General features: G+C 40.9%; 1 protein-coding gene across 2 annotated transcripts in view; it reads right to left on the bottom strand.

Annotated features, from left to right (window-relative positions):
• Positions 1–15,708, bottom strand: part of LOC119900366 (BCL-6 corepressor-like) — a 50,934-nt gene extending 35,226 nt beyond the window's left edge. The window contains exons 1-4 of one of the 2 annotated variants that reach the window (XM_038716485.1): positions 15,019–15,708; positions 12,831–12,881; positions 10,261–10,338; positions 1,840–5,625 (exon numbers count right to left, since the gene is read on the bottom strand). In XM_038716485.1, the coding sequence (XP_038572413.1) occupies positions 1,840–5,625; positions 10,261–10,263 (3,789 nt within the window). In that variant the 5' untranslated portion in view covers positions 10,264–10,338; positions 12,831–12,881; positions 15,019–15,708. The remainder of the gene's footprint in view (positions 1–1,839; positions 5,626–10,260; positions 10,339–12,830; positions 12,882–15,018) is intronic. The other variant, XM_038715661.1, reaches the window with a different exon arrangement.
• Positions 15,709–20,246: the final 4,538 nt, after the last annotated feature.

Below are 20,246 nucleotides of genomic sequence, written 5' to 3'. Positions count from 1 at the left end.
TTACCCAAAACGTCACTTCTCACAATCATTTTACCCAGGCCCAGTTATTTTAACTTCCTGCGCCTGATGCCATGTGGATCTGGTTACTTCTTTAGTTAACACTAATTGATATAGATGTACTTTCAGTGCCAAAATCAGTTTTGTTTAATGGGAGCAGCTGTGGCTTTTGATGTTATAGGTTTGTTGTCTGGAGATTTCAACTCTTGGGATAAATAACATCTGTTATCACAAATGAATGATTCGTGACTAGTGATAATGTTTTTATTGTGGTCCTGTTTATTATGTGGGACAGTTATCCTGAGAGAACATAAGTTCTCCAACCTAAACAAAAAAAAATTGTCATCATCACTTAAATTTCTTTCAGTGCTTGTTTTTACTGCCACTTCAACGTCTTACAGCGACTTCCTCTCGTTTTAGTACTTCAAATGACAGTTCCTTCATAGTTACACTTTGTCTGGCTTTTCAACAGCCACTTTTTCTCCAGTTCTTGTTTATAACTGGAACTACTACTTCAGCACTTTCACTTCTTCTTTCAGTGCTTCATTTTTCTTGCCATCGCCCTCTGAAGCTGAACCCACACTGTGCCAACAATGGTCCAACTCTGTGCATCAGGGGTCATGATATAATTTCCAAATATGCTGGATCATATTCCCATATTTCCCATAATGCAACTCAATGTGCATCATAAACCAACCACCATTAGGAAAACACCACAAGCCAAACTGCACACTTTCTTCATCTGTGTGGTTAAAGTAGTGAAAGCTAATCTGAGCTCCAAGGATGAGCAAGTAGAGGAAAAAAGGAGGAGGAAGAGGAGGACTTCATTAAAAGTACCACTTTCCTTCCTCCTTCTCTGCCGAGGAATGGAAGAGGAGGATGAAGAGGGGGAGGAGGCAGGAGAGATTTAATTTGAGTTGAAGGGGGATCTCAAGGGGATGAGGAGGTGAAGATAAACAAGGAGAAAGAGGAATAACAAGAAGCAAGAGCAAGCGACGAATACAAGCACAGAAACAAAACTAGAGCAAAAAAAAACTGATGGTGAGATGTAGATGAAAGGAAAAATAGAGAAAAAGAAGAGACTGAGATAAATATGTGAAGACAGTGAAAAGTTTTCCTTTCTGCCTCCATCTTCTTAACTTTTAGGGAAAAACCAGCAGAGTAACAGTTGCCTGGGGCCATAAACATACAGCCGCTGTGTTATCCTAACTCGACCTCAGCACGACCCAAAACATTAGTTGTGGAAAACAGTAAAGAAACATCTCCTGCATCCCAAAAACTACCTCATAACACCTACCAACATGATTCCTACAATCTCCTCCTGCATTCAAAAAACTTATGACACATTTATTTTTGTAGAAACAAGACAAGCCACAAGGTCAAAGGTCCACCACAGTTTCCATCCAACATCTGAAAGAAATGATTGGCTGATTCATCATTGAATACAACATTATTTTATCAGTTCTCTGCATTTTCCATGCATGCGGATTTTAAATGTTTAAATAAAATTAGCAAATTTTGATGTAAACCTTCTGGGGCTGGAGAAAGAAACTTACAGTAGTTATACAACGGAGGTGACATATCGGTAAATAGTTATTTCTTGGGTAAAAACACAGATTTGTATAGTAGAATTAGACCACAATAAGCAGCTGGTCTGTTTCCTCTCAGTGAGTGTGAGTCAAATTGCCTTAATGAACAGTAAGCAGAAACATCAATATCAGAAAACAAACCAAAACAGGCAGCAGTGGTGCAGTGAAAAATTGATTTGCCCTCTCCATCTCACCAGACAATCACTGTTTCACAGCCTAATGAAAGGATGAGGGGAAAAAAATGCCATCTTACCTGGAGTGCTCTCTGCTCTCTGCTCAGTTTGCTGGAGTCGGCGTAAAGCTCTGTGGTCACGCATCTAAACCGGTCGCCAACATAGCCGGATGAACTGGCGATGCGTTTGGTGAGGCCGGAGCGCCGGTTCTTGCAGCAGCCGGTGTCCTCGTCCTCGTCCGCTAGGGGATCCATGCTGTCCAGGATGTCTTTGTTCCCATCTTCACAGCTAGCAGTGGTGAAGCCGGAGTTTGGCGCCTCTTTCCTGGGTTCTGTCTCATTGGAGGAAAGGCCTTCACATTCTAAGTCTTTGTTAACTGCCAGTTCTGGAGTCAGATCTGCAGGGATCAAGTTAAGGCCTCCATTGAAAGGATTGCCAGGTGACGGGTGCCGACAGGTTGAGCCCCGAGGAAAATTGTTGCCGTACGTGGGGACACTAGGATTGTTATTTACATAGCTCTGGTTATTTCCAAAAGACTGGCCTTTGGAGATGGTATTTCCACAATTTGGACAACTTAAACAGTTATTTCCAGATGCAGGGGCCCTGAGATGAATATTTCCGCAAACTGGGCGCATGGCATTGTGGTTTTCATAATTTGTAAATCTGGGATTGATGCTCCTGTAGTTTGGAGTCACAGGGTTGCTATTTCCAAGAGTTGGACTGCTGAAAATTCTGGGTTCACAAGTTGGAGCCCTCAGAGCCATATTTCGGCAACATGGACCCACAAAATTTCTGTTGACAAAATGTGGATTGTTTGCCTCGCCAGTGTTACGAGTGGGACTTTTTGGGTTGATGTTAATACGCAGCGGGGCACTGCTGTTCACAATTCCCTCAAGTGGAACCCTGGAATTAGAACTCCTGCATGCTGGGGGACTGTAGTCTCTGTATGCTGGCCCCTTACTGCTGCAAACTGGACTGTCTGAATCAAAGTTGCCCACAGAAGCTGGACTCTTTGGGCCAGTGATTAAAGACACCGCTCCCAGGATGTTGTTAGAATTGGTACAATCACTAGAACACTGTCTCTCCCTTTCTTTGCTAAAAGGACCCAATGAGATAACATTTCTGGAAGGGCTTTGCTTAGGGTTAGCATTTTTATTGGCTAAGGCCTCTGACTTAGCTTCATTACAAGTGCTCTTCCCATCAACACCTTTATTCCTACCATTAGTGACACCAACCCCTATCAAGTCGCCAGCACCACCAGAGACTCCAGTTTTACATTTTCTTGAAAACTGCTGTGGAGAAGTTCGAGCACAGTGCATCGTCTGCTCCTCTGGGATGTCTGGGAATGGACTAAGTGGTTCCTCCTCTTCCTGGATCTCTTCACTAGGAGGTGAAGAAGAGTTCTCCTGAAGGGGTTGTTGTTGGGAAGTATGGGATTGTCTCTGATCTGTAACCTGGTTTGGAGGCAGGGATTGTGGAGGCCATGGCTCTCTTTCTTGAATGTGTTTACAGCCACTGCCACCATGCTTGGATGAATCTTCTCTTATGGTCATTAGGGAGCTGTGCTTGTTGGTAGACAAATCATCCGCCTCATCATGAACCAGGTCAATACAAACCACATCATCCCTGGCCAAAGTGAGGCTTTTGCCTGTTGTCTTTATGGTTTGGTTTGTGGACTTGTCTCTTTCATTGTCACTCTTTTGGGAGCTGTCAGCATCTATTTTTTCCTGGTTCCTGTATGGTTCTGCATTCCAGATTTTATCTTGGGTCTCAAGACGGTCAAGACCTGGATGGGAGGACACAGGTGGATGCGTCGTCCCCCGGGAATTCTGATATGTCATGAAGTCACCCTGGTTTGGATGTACTCCATATGGAAGGCCATGTTTTGGTGAAATGCGAGGGGGATAAAAGCTGCTGTTGCCAAGCAAGACTGGATGTGGATAGACAGGCCCTTTGCCTGGTATGGCCATGCGTTGCAAGGACATATTTTCAGCAACTGCGTATGGGATGTAACGGTTAGTGTATCCTAGTCCAGGAGGGAGGTAGGAGTCACCATAGATTTGACTGGAGGAGTTTCCATTTTCCACACGAGACTGCTGTTGCTGCTGTGGATGAGGTTGGCTCTCGTGAGTCTCTGGCTTAGCACGAGTCGTGCTCGGTTTTCCAGGGCATGTACGAGTTTCTCCTTTACTGTTTGGAAGGGCTTTCTCTGAATCAGTAGGGGGGACTCGTGACCATTCAACTTTGGACTTTGGGGAAGGAGATGATGCAGAGGGTCTTCCCCCTAAGTCAGGGCTGGGAATATTGGTTACCTCAACTGTCGTGGAGCCAGGTGAGCTTTGAGGTTGTGGATGATGAGGAATATTGTCTAAACTCTTATTTTTAATAATTTGGGAGCCTCTGCTGTGGTCAGAGCTGACAGCTGAGGAAGGACCCGAAACCCAAGGGGAGGGCACAGAGCTCATCATTTCAGGACGATCTGGAGTCTTTGCTGACCTGCTAACAGGTGAGGGTAGACTTTCGTTTAGGTGCTGGTCCTGACTGGCTAGCAGGCCGTAACGAGATGATGGTAAATAACCCAACTTGGCCAGGGCCTCTAATTTGGAAGGGAATCCATTTGAGAATCCTTCCAACTCTTTAGCAGACAGATCTAATGGTTTTTCTCTGGGCTTTTTGGTAGGCTTTTGAGGTACACCTCTGTCCAATGATGACTTTGCAGGTGATATGCACTTCTCTGCACAGCGATCTGAGCTGGCATCTTTGGTTTTGTTGTTGCCTGAATGCATGGAAGAGCAGTGCTCAGAGCTCAGGTTGCCCATGTAAAAGGGGTGAGATACAGAAAGTGTGGTTGAGGATGAGGAGGTGCTTCGGTAAAGCGACTTCTGGAGATCTGTAGTGGGGTTGTTGAGGGGTTGGGGTGGGGGAACTGAGCTTGGAGGACGGGTAACTGGGGGTGACTCTAAGGCAGCAGTATTAGCTGAACTGTTAACAGGGGCACTACTACTTCCACCACCGCCGCTGCTGCTAAGAGTGTTCTTGGAGGAAGTGGACTGACTGGACTTTGCGCCACTGCTACTGCTGCCATGTTGTCGCTCAGTATGATGAACAGCTTTAGGTTGGGGCTCCTGGTGGATCTGTGAACTGTTACTGAAGGCAGAGTGTTCCTGATGTACCTGAGGCCCAAGTCCCTGTAAAGCCTTGTCCTGGCAGTGGGGCAGTGGTGAAAGGACAGCAGAAGCTGGAGTGGACGTAGGGATCCTGATTGGAGGGCCGAGTGGGGAAGAGATATGGGCAGGGGCATAATGAGGCAGGTAAAAAAGTCTTTCTTCCCCAGTTGTGCTGCTTCCTGCCCCAGTGGCACAAAGAGATTGATAAGCCAGCTGCTGGTGGATGAACGGCGATGGCTGTGACAGGAAGGAGGCCTTGTATGCCATGTCCAGGAAGGGGTACATTGTTGCATCAGCATAAGGGCTCATCCAGGGCAATCTCAGGAAGCTGCCAGCACCATTCAGGCCCAATTCTGACTGCTTGTCATTGGGTAAAATGCAACGGTCCAGCCCCCGGGCATCACCTCCTGCAGCAGGGACAATCACAGGTTTCTGCAACCCTGGTGGTGAGCTTTTGTAAAGTCCAACATATCCATTTGCGGATTTCTGGCCATCCAATAGGGTTACATCTGGTTTGTACAGGAGATCATAACCAAGTGGGAGAGAAGTGCCAGCCTCCTGGGGCTTTTCAGCAGACAGAGGATGGATGCCGGGATAAAAAATTCCTCCGTGGGGGCGATAGTTGTCCCCCACCAGAGCGTTGCGGTCGATGCTGAGGGCAGCGAGCGGGTTCATCCTGTAAGTTGTGCTGGCATCCACCTGCAATTTGGGGAGAAGAGTCAAAGTCAGTAACGACCAGACTGCTGTTAAACATACAATGACTGTACTACTGCATTCTTATGTAGGATACAAATGAACACAAGTGATCTTTCATAACGCTAGAAACAGAACTTGTTGCTTTCAGACTGAGCTATGTCAAAAAAGTTTTTCACATTCACAAAATAATTGAATAAATCTCAATCTCAGTTAACTGAAGACGACATCTTCAAATTGGTTGTTTTGTTCTAACACTTCAAAATGCAAATATAATTTGTTTACTATCACTGGTATATATAACTGGTAAAAGCAGCACATGTTCACATTGAGAGTCCAGAACAAGTGAACTTATGTCATTAGTTTTTCCCTATCAATCAACTAATAAATTAATCAGTGTGTCTGTTTATGTTTGCAGAGGGTTCAGCCTTGTAGGTTTAGCAATGTGCTTACAACCATGTAGTCAAACCATGCTACCACTTTACTACCAACTCAGCTAGAAAGTAATTCCTGGTCAGGTATTGATGTTTGCTTGATCAGCCAGCATGTGTATATTTTCTTGAGAAAAGGCAGGGACATCTTGACGACTCTACACATGCACAACTCAATGTCCAACGCTTTCAGCTGGATATCAAATGGCTCTGCAGTATCGATTTAATCTAAACGATTCTCCCTGTAGCACACCAAAAACTGGAAAATAAACCATTAAATGCCACATGCTTAAATTCACCCTGCAAGGACAAACAGGAATAAATGGAGGAAAAGGGATTTTATCCATTTAGAGAATCTCTACAAGAAGGACAGCCTGTGATTTCATTTTTCCTTTCATGGACAAAAATAAGAGCAGCCTTTCTTTTTTCCTTTTTTTTTTAGTATTCCTGGATGACATACAATGCCCAGAGCTACTCTTTCACTCTCCCTCGACGGATCCAGGAAACAGAGAAAGAGAAAAAAAAGAGGGGAGGCAAGGGTGAGAGAGAATAGAGAAAGCCAGAGAGAGAGAGGGGAAAATAAAGAGGAAGCATGAGATAAACAAAGAGAGAGCAAGAGACAAAGAGAAAGCATAGCAGTAGAAGAGAGAGAGTCAGGGAGAGCAATATTGAAGGAAAAAAACAGCCTAATTGAATTTCCTGTCACACGGCATCGTGAACCATCTCTGATTGGCTTTCAGCCGCAGGGCCATTAGGAAATTATCCAGACAGCTGGGTGGCCGCCTGAGATGTGGAGGAAGCAGAGAGATCCTTGACTCGCTGTTTTTCAGAACACCAAAAAATTAAAAGAGATCGAAAAGTTTGTCTGGAGGAAAATTAAACTCTGAATTAGAGGAATGTTAGGAGAGTAGTGATGAACAGTTTTTTGGACGTAGACCAAACCCAGAAAATTTGTAAACCGCGATAATTACAGATCGTCAGTTACTACAGCTGGTGTGATGTGACATTTTAGGACATAACATCATGTTACAATCCGTGGCTTCTGTCGCACGCAATTATGTTCCTTAATGCAACATGGCATTTTGCGAATATACGTTTTGTGATGCAATGTGGCATTTCATGACAAGACATGAAGTGACGCAACATGTTCTTACATTTGATATTTAGTGACCTGACACTTTCTGACTTTATTTAGTGACATTCTTTGACATCAAATTTAATCTTGTGACATTTTGCGACATTTCGTTTCGCAACATTTTCACGTGTTGTGACATTTTGTGTTGTTCTATTTCATCGCAACGTGTTGTGACATTTCATTTTACAAAATTTCGTTTTGCAACATTTTCATCTGTTGTAACATTTCGTAACATGTTGCTACATGTCATTTTGCAACATTTCACATGTTGTAACATTTCGCAACATTTTGCTACATGTCATTTTGCAACATTTCGTTTCGCGACATTTCATCTGTTATATTTTGTAACATGTTGTGACATTTCGTAATGTGTTGCTACATTCGCAACATTTTGCTACATGTCATTTTGCAACATTTCGTTTTGCAACATTTCATCTGTTGTATTTTGTAACATGTTGTGACATTTCGTAACGTGTTGCTACATTTGCAACGTTTTGCTACATGTCATTTTGCAACATTTCGTTTTGCAACATTTCATCTGTTGTGACATTTGCAACGTTTTTCTACATGTAATTTGGCAACATTTCTCATGTTGTAACATTTCGTAACGTGTTGCTACATTCGCAACGTTTTGCTACATGTCATTTTGCAACATTTCGTTTTGCGACATTTCATCTGTTGTGACATTTCGGAACGCGTTGTGACATTTGAAACGTTTTGCTACATGTCATTTTGCAACATTTCACATGTTGTAACATTTCGTAACGTGTTGCTACATTTGCAACGTTTTGCTACATGTCATTTTGCAACATTTCGTTTTGCGACATTTCATCTGTTGTGACATTTCGGAACGCGTTGTGACATTTGCAACGTTTTGCTTCATGTCATTTTGCAACATTTCACTTGTTGTAACATTTCGTAATGTTTTGCTACATTCGCAACGTTTTGCTACGTGTAATTTTGCAACATTTCACATGTTGTAACATTTCGCAACATTTTGCTACATGTCATTTTGCAACATTTCGTTTCGCGACATTTCATCTGTTATATTTTGTAACATGTTGTGACATTTCGTAATGTGTTGCTACATTCGCAACATTTTGCTACATGTCATTTTGCAACATTTCGTTTTGCAACATTTCATCTGTTGTATTTTGTAACATGTTGTGACATTTCGTAACATGTTGCTACATTCGCAACGTTTTGCTACATGTCATTTTGCAACATTTCGTTTTGAAACATTTCATCTGTTGTGACATTTGCAACGTTTTTCTACATGTAATTTGGCAAAATTTCTCATGTTGTAACATTTCGTAACGTGTTGCTACATTCGCAACGTTTTGCTACATGTCATTTTACAACATTTCACATGTTGTAACATTTCGTAACGTGTTGCTACATTTGCAACGTTTTGCTACATGTCATTTTGCAACATTTCGTTTTGCGACATTTCATCTGTTGTGACATTTCGGAACGCGTTGTGACATTTGCAACGTTTTGCTTCATGTCATTTTGCAACATTTCACTTGTTGTAACATTTCGCAACGTTTTGCTACATGTAATTTTGCAACATTTAGTTTTGCGACATTTCATCTGTTGTGACATTTCGTAACGCATTGTGACATTTGCAACGTTTTGCCACGTCATTTTGAAACATTTCACATGTTGTAACATTTCATAACGTGTTGCTACATTCGCAACGTGTTGCTACATTCGCAACGTTTTGCTACATTCGCAACGTTTTGCTACATCTCATTTTGCAACATTTCCTTTCGCGACATTTCACCTGTTGTGACATTTTGTAACGTGTTGCTACATTCGCAACGTTTTGCTACATGTCATTTTGTAACATTCCGTTTCGCGACATTTCATTTTTTTTTTCATTTTTCTTTTGTGACATTTCGTAACATGTTGTGACATTTGCAACGTTTTGCTACATTTCGTTTCGTGACATTTCACCTGTTGTTACATTTCGCAACGTGTTGTGACATTTGCAACGTTGTGCTACATTGCAACATTTCACATGTAACATTTCGTAATGTGTTGCTACATTCGCAACGTTTTGCTACATGTCATTTTGCAAAATTTCCTTTTGCAACATTTCACCTGTTGTGACATTTCGGAACGTGTTGCTACATTTGCAACGTTTTGCTACATGTCATTTTGCAACATTTCATTTTGCGACATTTCATCTGTTATATTTTGTAACATGTTGTGACATTTCATAATGTGTTGCTACATTCGCAACGTTTTGCTACATGTCATTTTGTAACATTCCGTTTCGCGACATTTCATCTTTTGTGACATTTCGTAACATGTTGTGACATTTGCAACATTTTTCTACATGTCATTTTGCAACATTTCACCTGTTGTTACATTTCGTAACGTGTTGTGACATTTGCAACATTTTGCTACATGTCATTTTATAACATTTTGTTTTGCAACATTTCACGTGTTGTGACATTTTGTAGCGTGTTGTTATATTTTGTTGTAACGTGTTGTGACATTTAATTTTGCAACATTTCGTTTTGCGACATTTCAAGTGTGGTGACATACTGTAATGTGTTGTTATATTTCAACGCAACGTGTTTCATTTTGAAGGTCATTACAAGTCATTTTATAACATTTAATTTCGCAGCATTTCAGCTGTTGTGACATTTTGTAACGTGTTTTGACATTTCCAACATTTTGCTACGACGTCATTTTGCAACATTTCGTTTCGTGACATTTCACGTGTTGTGACATTTGGTAACATCTCGTAATGTGATTAAACATGTTGGGATGTGATAAACATGATGTAAACAAACAGTTAAATTATCTTATTTTTCAGGGTACCCCAGTTTTAAGATGCATGACCTACCCTCTCTCTACACTGTATCTGTCAAATAAAGGCAAAACACCAAAAATGATCTTTAAACTCAACAAACTAAAAGCAATGTTTTATTTGAATATAATAATGGACAAGCGCCAGCCTCTGACATAGTACATGTCATTTTTGCATGGAGTGATTGTAGTTTTGGCCGGTATGTGGTGATATCAACACTAGAGAAAAGTAAAGTTGACTTGTAACCTTACCATGCTGGGAGCCCAGTCTTCTGGTTTCTGCTTCAGACGGGACCGTCTGCCTCGCGGACGCCGCTCAGCCCACCATGTCTGCAGACGGAGACAAAAACCACATGAGAGGAGAAAGTGTTAAAAGCACAGACTGACTGAAACAAGGCTGAGGTTTCTGTACAGGAACAAAGGTCTCACTCTGGAATAGAAACTGTTTGCAGGGACACTTTCTCTGCAATTCTTAACATTTGGGTGAAATTGTCTTTTAAACCAGAGCAGAGAGGTTTCCTTGAGGATTTACATTTCATACTTTTTAGGAACTATTTAACAAGTGTTGTTTCTGAAGGTGAAATGTGGACAAAAAGTCACAAGAGAGAAACAAACACACTTTTCAAAAGGAAGATATTGAATGTCTTTTCTTTTGTTCTGCAGCAGAAAAGCAGACAAAAAAAGTACTTTTTCACATTTACTCACTTTTTTAAAAGAACTTTTACACTTATATACTTTTTTAGAACTGAATTTTTAATTTAAACTTAGTTCTTTTTCTTATACTTTGTAAAAATTATTGAAGACAGAATAATTTAAAAGCTGCTGGGTGTTTTCATATTCATGTATTTGGACTTTTGCAGCTGTTCTAGACAACGTTCCTCTCTGGGGAGAATATGCGGTGAGTCTATTTTTGACGGAAGCCGCGTCAAGCAGCACAAAGCAGATGAACAGGGCAGGAAGTCAGACACAGAAACGACACGGAGAATACAATATAATTTTCACCATAAAACACACCCTGTGCAGACTCCCCATCATAAATCAACAACTACATTTAAAACAGACAGAAATCAAACCATTTAACTACGGAGCCTACTTAACCAGAGGAAGCACAAAACGTGAACAATGCTTCTGGTGGAATCCAGCTACAGACTTCATTTTCTGTGTTTTAAGTAATGAATTAATTGTTTCAATTATAATTCAATAATTTTACATGCATATTGTGAGTTTGAGAACATAAAAGTACAATAAAAAGGAAATGGGGGGGGGAGTATAAAGATAAGTTTCTGTTTTTTAGACGTGACACAACCAGAAGAAGCTGAAATAGTAAAACTGATTTTAAAGAAAGTCAGCGGAGCTCGGTGTGTGTTACAGGATACAGGAAACATTTCAGCTGCACACACACAAAAACACACACACACACACACAGCTCTCCGTCTGCAGCGACGTTACGAGCCTCGAAGTCGGTGTGTGTGTGTGTGTGTGTGTGTGTGTTTTATCGCCCAGCCGGAGGACTGATAAGGCACGTCGCCTCGTTTCCCGAGGAAGTCATAATCCAGCAGAGAGAGAGAGAAAACGTATCAGCGCTGCTCGATGAACACACACACATCAAATATCTGTGTGCTGCAAAAACACGAACACACACACACACACACACACACACAGAGTGATTGATGGCTGTTAGGGAGCTGGGATTTCAATAACGGCTCTTATCTCCAGACTATTGAAGGACAGCTGTGTGTGTGTGTGTGTGTGTGTGTGTGTGTGTGTGTGTGTGTGTGTGGCGCCCATGCTCATCCATCAAACTGAACACACACACACACACACACACACACAGCTGGATTTTCTCGCTGGGAAGTTTATCAGCAGATTTGAGGCCAAATCTCTTTGATATCCTTTTTCTCTCCATTCATTTTTTAAATCTGCATTTTGAATTTCTGTATAAAACTAAACAACAGCTAGTACTGTATATCTAACCCGTTCAGTGTCAAAAACTGTCCAGTTAATTAAATTCTTATATAGAATTAGAGATGCACCCAATGTTCGGCCACTGAAATTAACCGGCCAAAAATAGTAAAAAAAACAGTTTCTGTGTCGAAAGTCGAAAGACCGAATAAATTTCACCGAACAATCACGTCGACACGTCGGCGGTGTGGAAACGTTTTAAAGTGTCCCGTTTGCAGACGCTGTTCTGCTGAACTGTCTCTCAGCACATCCGCTCCATCTGCGGCTGACTTCTTAGAAAAGAACCGCTGTGAGTGTTTCTGCCTCTCGTCTGTGAGGAGAGGAAGCTAGCCGCACCTACATTTGGAGTGCGCACGTATTCACGCCTTTACGGTAAGTGAGGCGGCCCAGAGCGAGCTGACAGGCAGGTGAGACTTAATCCTGTCAGTTTGTCTCTTTAGTATGAAGAGACGCTGTGAAGACGAGAACCACATACTACATTATTTATCAAACCGGGTCGGACTTGATGAATTTAGCGCGAGGAGGAAACACATGTGACAACGTCCGGTTTTCAAAATAAGGCGTCTGTACAGGATGGAAATCAGATTAATTGGATTATATTCAGAGGAAGTATAAAACATATTACATGTGTCCATTAAAAGTAAATGTAAACTCGGGCCCCGGTCCCCCCACCATAGTCTCTCCCCATCCTGTGGGAAACACAGAGGAAAAAGCTCATTTTCACTATTGAATTTATGCAGTGGTAAAACAAAATGTAAAAAATGGGAATGCATTTCCCTGCATTTTAACACCATTTACAAAGTTGTCGCAGCTGATTGGATAACACCTGAGACACGCCCACCAAACGGGAGCAAACATACCTGGAAGCCCGTTGCAGAACTCTGCAAGACATTTTGAGATTGAACTCGCCCCTAGTGAAAAAGAGAGGGTAACACTGTTACACTGGATAAATTACAACCATCTCCGAAACAGATCAGTCTCAACTATTGACACAAATTCAACAAATCTCCGTGAATTCAGCGCGATTTTTCCAACTTTTCCGCAAATTTGACCTCTCATCGCCGTTTCCCACAAAACGCTGCCATCAAAGTCACGTCCTTGTTTAGAAGACGCAGCAGACGTGTGTGATACCAACGTGTCACGTTCACCTACAACAATAACAGCAAAGGGCCGTGAAGACCAGGATCCAGATCTTCTTGACCAAAGCGGGAAACTGTTCTGCAGAACGTGCAGTGTTGTAGTCGAACATGCAGGAAATCGTCTCCTTACAAACTCATGGAGGACGTGAGAGAAGCACAGAGAGACAGGCTGCTGCATCCCGCTCAGCTGGTTTCAACATGCAGTTAGAGAAAACGTTCCTGTGGTTTATCACAGAGTGACAGCCTTCGGTCCTGTTTACTGAACTGTGTGTGATTTAAGAACATAGTTTAAGTCTGCCGTATCAGTTATTATGACTCTCAACTATTATTCTAAAGCTTAAAAATCACATCTACCTTTGAAGTTTTACATTTATGCCCAAGAACATTGCAACTTTCACTGCATTTTTTCTTTTAGAAAAGCTGCAACAGCCTCAAAAAAGGCCCCCCAGGTTTAGGACAATGTAGGCACACAGCTAAACAACATATGTAGCCGCAATATTAAACCTGTCAGAGAAGAACATGAACATGTTCCTGCATGAGTTTAAACAAACGTGTTTAATGTATTTTCCTTTATAAAGTATTTGCAACGCCAGTTTTTTTCTAACAAATGTGAAACCTGCGTTGTTTCCAGTCGTGTTAGTTTGGTAACCGTCTTCCTCATCACTACCTTTGTTGGCGCGTTGCTACGTAACGGCCACCAACTGTCGGTCAACAATTGTTCATTTATTGCTGAAGAACTGGGGCGAGTTCAATCTCAAAACGTTTTGCAACAGTTTCGCATTGAACGACGTTTCCTTGCAACGTTTTGCAACGGGTTTCCAGGTGTGTTTCCTCACGTTTGGTGGGCGTGTCTCAGGTGTTAGCCAATCAGCTGTGACAAGTTTGTAAACGTTAAAAGGCAGGAAAATGCAGTGCAGGTTGTTCAGAAAACCACCGTTTCCGATGAAAAAAACGTTTTGCTACTTTTTGTCTGCGCTGAACACGCTCCACCTGCAGCAGCTTCACTTCCTGCTGCCCTTAATTAAGAGTTAATTGGCTGGTGGAGGCTCGTTAAGGAGTCTGGAGATTGAAGGGTTAATTAGGCGGTCGGTGTGTCGGAAAGCTAAAAAACATCAAAGAACTCAGACGAAGAACTGAGTCAGACCTGATGGTGTCCAGCTGTGTCAGGACGTCTGAAAATGTGGAAGAGACGTTTCGATCAGAAAACTAAAACATGGATTTATTTAAATGCAGTTTGGTTAGATCAGGAAACGCTGAGGGGGGTCTGGAAATATTTGGGCGCAGTTTGTTTCAGAAGAGGTGTGACACGTTTTTACACCCAGGGATCTGTCACATGATCAACCTGAGGGGTCCTGAGGTGATTAAAAAGACTGAGGAGCAAGAAAGCAAGAAATTGTGTTGCTGTTTTATATGATTTTTTGCTGGATTAAACAAAACTGAATTTGAGAAAACTCACGATAAACATCTGTATCTGTGTCACTTTAAAATGATTAAACACATGTAGGTCAGTGACGTTATCCTGTAAAACTCTGATTATCAGATTATAAACTGTTAAACTGTCTTTTAAACTCAGTCACTAAATGAACATTACAGTCACTTTAAAGAGACCATATGATAAATATTACAGTTTTAAAGAAGAGACAGAATGTCACAGGATTACATCAGGTGACACAAAAAATGCAGTAAGACAAAGTTTTAAAGGGACGTCCTGAAATATTATTGACACTTTGAACTTTAGGAATAACTTTAACACAGATGAATGTTAAACCATAAATTACAAATGTAAATTACATCAAAATATTATTCATTTGGGGTCAATACTTCAGAGTAAAGAATATAAAGACTGCAGTAAATGTCATTAAAAGTCTGTAATAGTACATTTGGTGCTTGTCTTTTTAAATAAACTCACCTCTGATGTTCTGTGTCGTCCGGTTCTTTAATATTTGAGGAGTTTTTATTTAATATCCATCCGGTAAAAACAAGCGGAATCTAAAAGGTTCAAAGCTTCTTCTCTCCTGCTGAAGAAAATAAATCCATCCTCATTGATCTGCCGCGTGCGGATGCAGGACGGGGGCGTGGACGCGCACGTGCACACCCACAACACACGCACACAAGCAAATAATAAAACACACACACACACAGCAAAATGACTAAAATAAAGGTGTTTATGAATTGTTTCTGGTGTGAGACAAGCAGAGCGCGCACGCGCACAGGTCAAAGCTGAGCAGAACTCCGTCCGAAAAACATCAAATTTAACAACAACAGAAATAAATGAAAGCTGTGAGCGGACACACACACCTGGACATGCACGCACATTCACGCGCATACACGCGCGCGCCGTCCGGTACCGGGCTGAACTCCCAATGTGCGCGTGTTTTCCCTCCGCGGAGTCCCAACAGGAAGCAGCAGCGGGATCAAATCCAGACAAATTCAGCCTGGAAATGAAAAACTATTTTTTTTTAAATAATCCTCCACGAGCGGAAATATTCCTCAGGGTGTCGCGCGCACAGCTCGCGGGTTATTCCACATTTGTTTTCTTTCTTTACGGTCCCGTCGTCCGTCCGTCTGCTGGGTTTTATCCTCCTCTCTCTCCTCCTCTCTCTCCTCCTCTCTCTCCCTCCACACGGTCACTGCCCCCCCCCCCCCGCTCCTCTACGTCTCTCTGCCGCTCTCGCGCTCCAATGCGTCAAGTTACGCATAAATAAACATTCAGATTTCCGTTACGCGCTTTCACAATAAAACCACCAACCACAGGGAAAGAAAGACGGACTTTACCAGCAGGGGAAGAAGCACTGAAGTATTTTACTCGAGTAGAAGTAACAATGCTACAGTGTAAAAGTACTCATCGTGCAGAAACAATATATTATTATAATTAATGAGGCTTTGATGTGTTCATTTATAATAAAACTGAATTAAACATGGTGTCTGAAGTGAGACACGGCTTATATCCTCGACAGGTCTCTGTTGTGCAGCCGTTTATTCTCTGACAGAGGAGCTTCCATAATGTTAGCTAATAAGCTAAAACAGCTTTCTCCATTTTGTACTCTGTGTTCACACAACTGGTTAAGGCCTCAGATGTACTTTTAACTATGCCTATGCAAGATGGCTGCCACGCATGACAGCGTGGAGTGGAGGTTGCGCACGTCTCCAGAAATTAACGCTACCCATCCGCAAGATGCAGTTCAGCACATGAACGTGGGGGCAGTATGTCGATCTGACCGGCAGGTCAGCAGCGATCTACTGTTCCACACACCAGCCAGGTGGTGGCGGCGTGCAGTTGGTTTGCCAACCGCCATTAAAGGTGAAAGAAGATGAAGATGAAGGTCAGCAGCCGACTTTAAAAAGGAAATTTATGGCGGGATGTTTACAATAAAACTCGGACGGATAATCCGGTCCTGATCTGCCCCCTAGTGGATTCAGGTTTAATCCTCCAGGTACATGCAAAGTACGCAGGCAAATATATGAACAATGCCGCTTGCGTCGCTGACGCCTGTCTACGCCTGTCTACGCCTACGCATTGTTAAAAAGACAGTATGTCGAGGACTTTATTGGTCTGAAGCGTCAAAGGTCAACAAAGGTGAACTTCACCACCGCAAGTGAAATTATGAAATGTGATTGATTTATTTTGTTTTAAATGTGATTTTATTTCTGATAAACTGAGGCGTCAGGAACTTTCCCTTTGTCATTTTGAATGTTTAATTTATTTCAGTATATTTTTATCTTTCGTTCTCGACAAATGTCTGTTTGGGACAATAAAATTAAAGTTAGAAAGAAAAATCAAACCAAAGGAAAGACGTCCTAACACTTCCTGTTCACGTTTAAATCTGGACAGCTGACACACAATTCCAGTGTTTAGATGAGATTTTATGTTTTAAATCCAAATCTTTACGCAACTCCTGTAAAAACTAAAATTCTGGGCCAAAGGTTTAAATGCAGTGCTTTTATTTTGAAAGAAGAATTGCATCCATTGTGGCTTTATTCTGAAACAACGACGGTGACTTCACACAGTCTGAAGCTCTTCAATACTTCATACTTTATATTCATCTTACTATAAAACTGAATGAATTTCTGAGAACAGTTTGGTGCCGATGTTGTTTTACTTTATTCAATTTATACACCAAAATGTAAAGGGACTTGACTTCCTCTCTGTCACAAACACAAAACAATCCTCAATTCAACAATTCAAAATGTGATCAATCAAAATTCCTCAGATCAGTTTAATAAAATACTGGTTTCACTGATGTTGTTATTCATGTCACACATGTTTGATCAATAACCTGAAACAGAAGAACAAGCCCACACACTCAGTCTTCAGTTTGTAAAACCACAGCTCCTCCAAGTGGATCCAGAAAGTACTGAAACAACTTCATTAGTGATTAAACTGCTCAGCTTTTCATTTGTGACCATAAACCAGAACATTTTATGATTCTATTAATTTTATTTTTATGTTCCTCTGTGTTAAGTTTCTTCTTCTACTAACAATGGCGACTGAAAGCGATCGTGTTGGAGTCGCAGCTGATCGATGTTGAACAGCTTACTTTCAGTGAAATTACTGAAACGCACAAACGAAAGGAGGCGTCGGAGGAGATGGTGTGAAGGAGGACAGGAAGGAAATGCGACGACACCAAGCCGACCAATCACAGGTCTGGCGGTCTGCGCCGCCGCGACGTGTGGTTTTAGTTTTGGGGAGGTTCACCACAGAATGCAGCGCAGAGAAGTATAAACTGGCCTTTAGTACCTCTGCTACTATCCTACAAATGTTGCTAGTGTCACTCATTGTTGAAGCTACATTAGTTTGCTTTCAGTAGTGGTAATTTGTTAATTAAATTGATTATTATTATGATTTTGTTTACATTAGAAATACGTATATATGTATACATATTTTGATAATGGTTTTTTTGTTTGTTTAGTTAATTGTTTTATATATGTTTAGTCTTTATTTTTGGTTAGTTTAATAATTGCAATGTTTGATTTAGACACCTGAGGGCAGTAGTGGGCACAGGTGAGGGTAAATATAGGTAGGAAGTGAGCGGCAGCACCTGGGTGATGGGCACATGGTTTTTTACCAGCGTGAGAGATGCTGTATTGCTTGCTCAGTTGGAACAAATAAACCAGCCACAAACCCTGAATCCAGTTTGAATTTGATTTTATTTCTTGCCTGCGTACATTACCTGCCCAGGGTGCTAGAAGTTGTCGTTTGAAGGTTTGATTTAAGTTTAACTTTATTTTGTTTGTTGACAAACGGCCACTACACTCATAGTAGTCCTACTGCAATTAATACTACACAGCAACTATGACTACTACTCTGAATACTGATACTATTAGTACCACTTCTGTTAATATCCTATTATATTATTATATTCTGTATTTTCCTTATTGTGTATTTTGCAACTGGAGATGCTGTAACAGGTGAATTTCTCCAGTGTGGTACTGCAAATACTACTACTGCTACTGCTACCATAAAAACTCCTGTCACTTTCACAAATAAGAAAAATAATACTACTTTACTTTACTACTATTACTAACTAAACTTTTGACACCAATTCAAACTCAGGTTACTATCATATATATTACTACTACTACTAGTAGTAGTTAGTGCTACTGCATTACTGCAAGTGCAAGTACTTCTACTGCAGCTGCTGCATCTAATACTCCTACAGCTATCAGTTCTACTTGTGCTTATACTGCACCAATTCAAACTCTTGCTACTTTCACGTAAATTACTACTACTGTACTACTGATATTAATACTAGTATTACTTACATCTCATACTACTACTATATATATATATGTATATAATACTGCTGATGCTGCAATTACTGCAAATACTAGTACTGACTTCAGCTTGCAGTAAATGTTGCTGGTAAACAACAACAAATCAAGATGTTGACCTATTGATTTGTTTTTGAAGAACCCACCAGCAGGTTCTGGTTTATTGGTTAAGAATCTCGCCTCCCTGGAGAGATGTTAAACAACACGTTTAAACTTGTGAAGCTGCGGTCAGCGCTCTACTTCCTGTTTCATGACAGATCATCACACTTTAAGTAGAGTACTTTGAATTACTACTTCAAAATATAAGTCATTTAAAAAAATAATTTACGTGTTTATTTGTATAATTTAAAACTACTACTACTGTTACTATCACACATACCACTACAAGGGTTACTGTAAGTGCTAAACAGTGTAACACTGCTAGTACAACTACTATTATTAGTGTCCTCGTACTGCTACTGTTACTACTTCTTCTACTAAAACTATCATTAACTGTCCATTGTTCTGCTAGTACTGCTACTATTACTATTGTATATGACAAATACTTTAACCACTTTGTTACAGCTGATCCTACTGCTGCTACTGCTATAATACTACTGTAAAAACTACTAGTTCTTCTATAATGCGTTATTTTAGTACTGCTACTGTTTGTACTACAATTATTCCAACAATACTGCTGCTGAAATAAATACTACTGCAACTACTCTTTCTGTTAATACTGCTACTGTTAGTACAACTATGTGTAATACTACTATTGATAGCATTTCAACTAGTAAGTATGATTGAAGTATGACAACTGCCATTAATACTACAGTTACAACAACTACAACTAATATTACTCCTTCTGGTACTACAGCTACTGTAACTTCTAACGCTATAACTGCTATAACTATTACTCCCAAAGCAACATACAAGTTACTACTACTGCTAGTACTTCACAAACTTCTGTTACTATCACACATAGTACCACAGTACTAGTGCACCACTGCTGCAACAATAGTTGCCATATTAGTGTTACTGCCACAATTATTTCTAATGCTACTACTGCTATACTGTAAATAGGTAATAATGCATCATACTACACCTTCTGCTAGTACTACTACCACAAGTACTACCACCACTACAGGCCCATTTCAAATCCTGGTACTATCACATACACTACCGTTCAAAAGTTTTGGGGCCACATCAGTGTAGAAAGAGTAGTATTACACATAGTATTACACATTGTTGTACTAACACAAGCTTGTTTTTAACAACAGCAGCTGTATTAACCAAAAGAGTAGTTGTAGTAGTATTCATTTCAGTAGCAGTATTAGAACGTACACTAGTCACAGTATTGTTGGAATAATTGTAGGCGGATTGAGG

The sequence above is a fragment of the Micropterus salmoides genome, unplaced genomic scaffold, assembly GCF_014851395.1.
Source record: "Micropterus salmoides isolate LMB-PRFRI ecotype aquatic unplaced genomic scaffold, ASM1485139v1 Ms_hic_scaffold_1, whole genome shotgun sequence".
NCBI classification, from domain to species: Eukaryota; Metazoa; Chordata; class Actinopteri; order Centrarchiformes; family Centrarchidae; genus Micropterus; species Micropterus salmoides.
The sequence above is the reverse complement of the archived record's forward strand: the minus strand, read 5'-3'. Positions and strand labels throughout refer to the sequence as shown.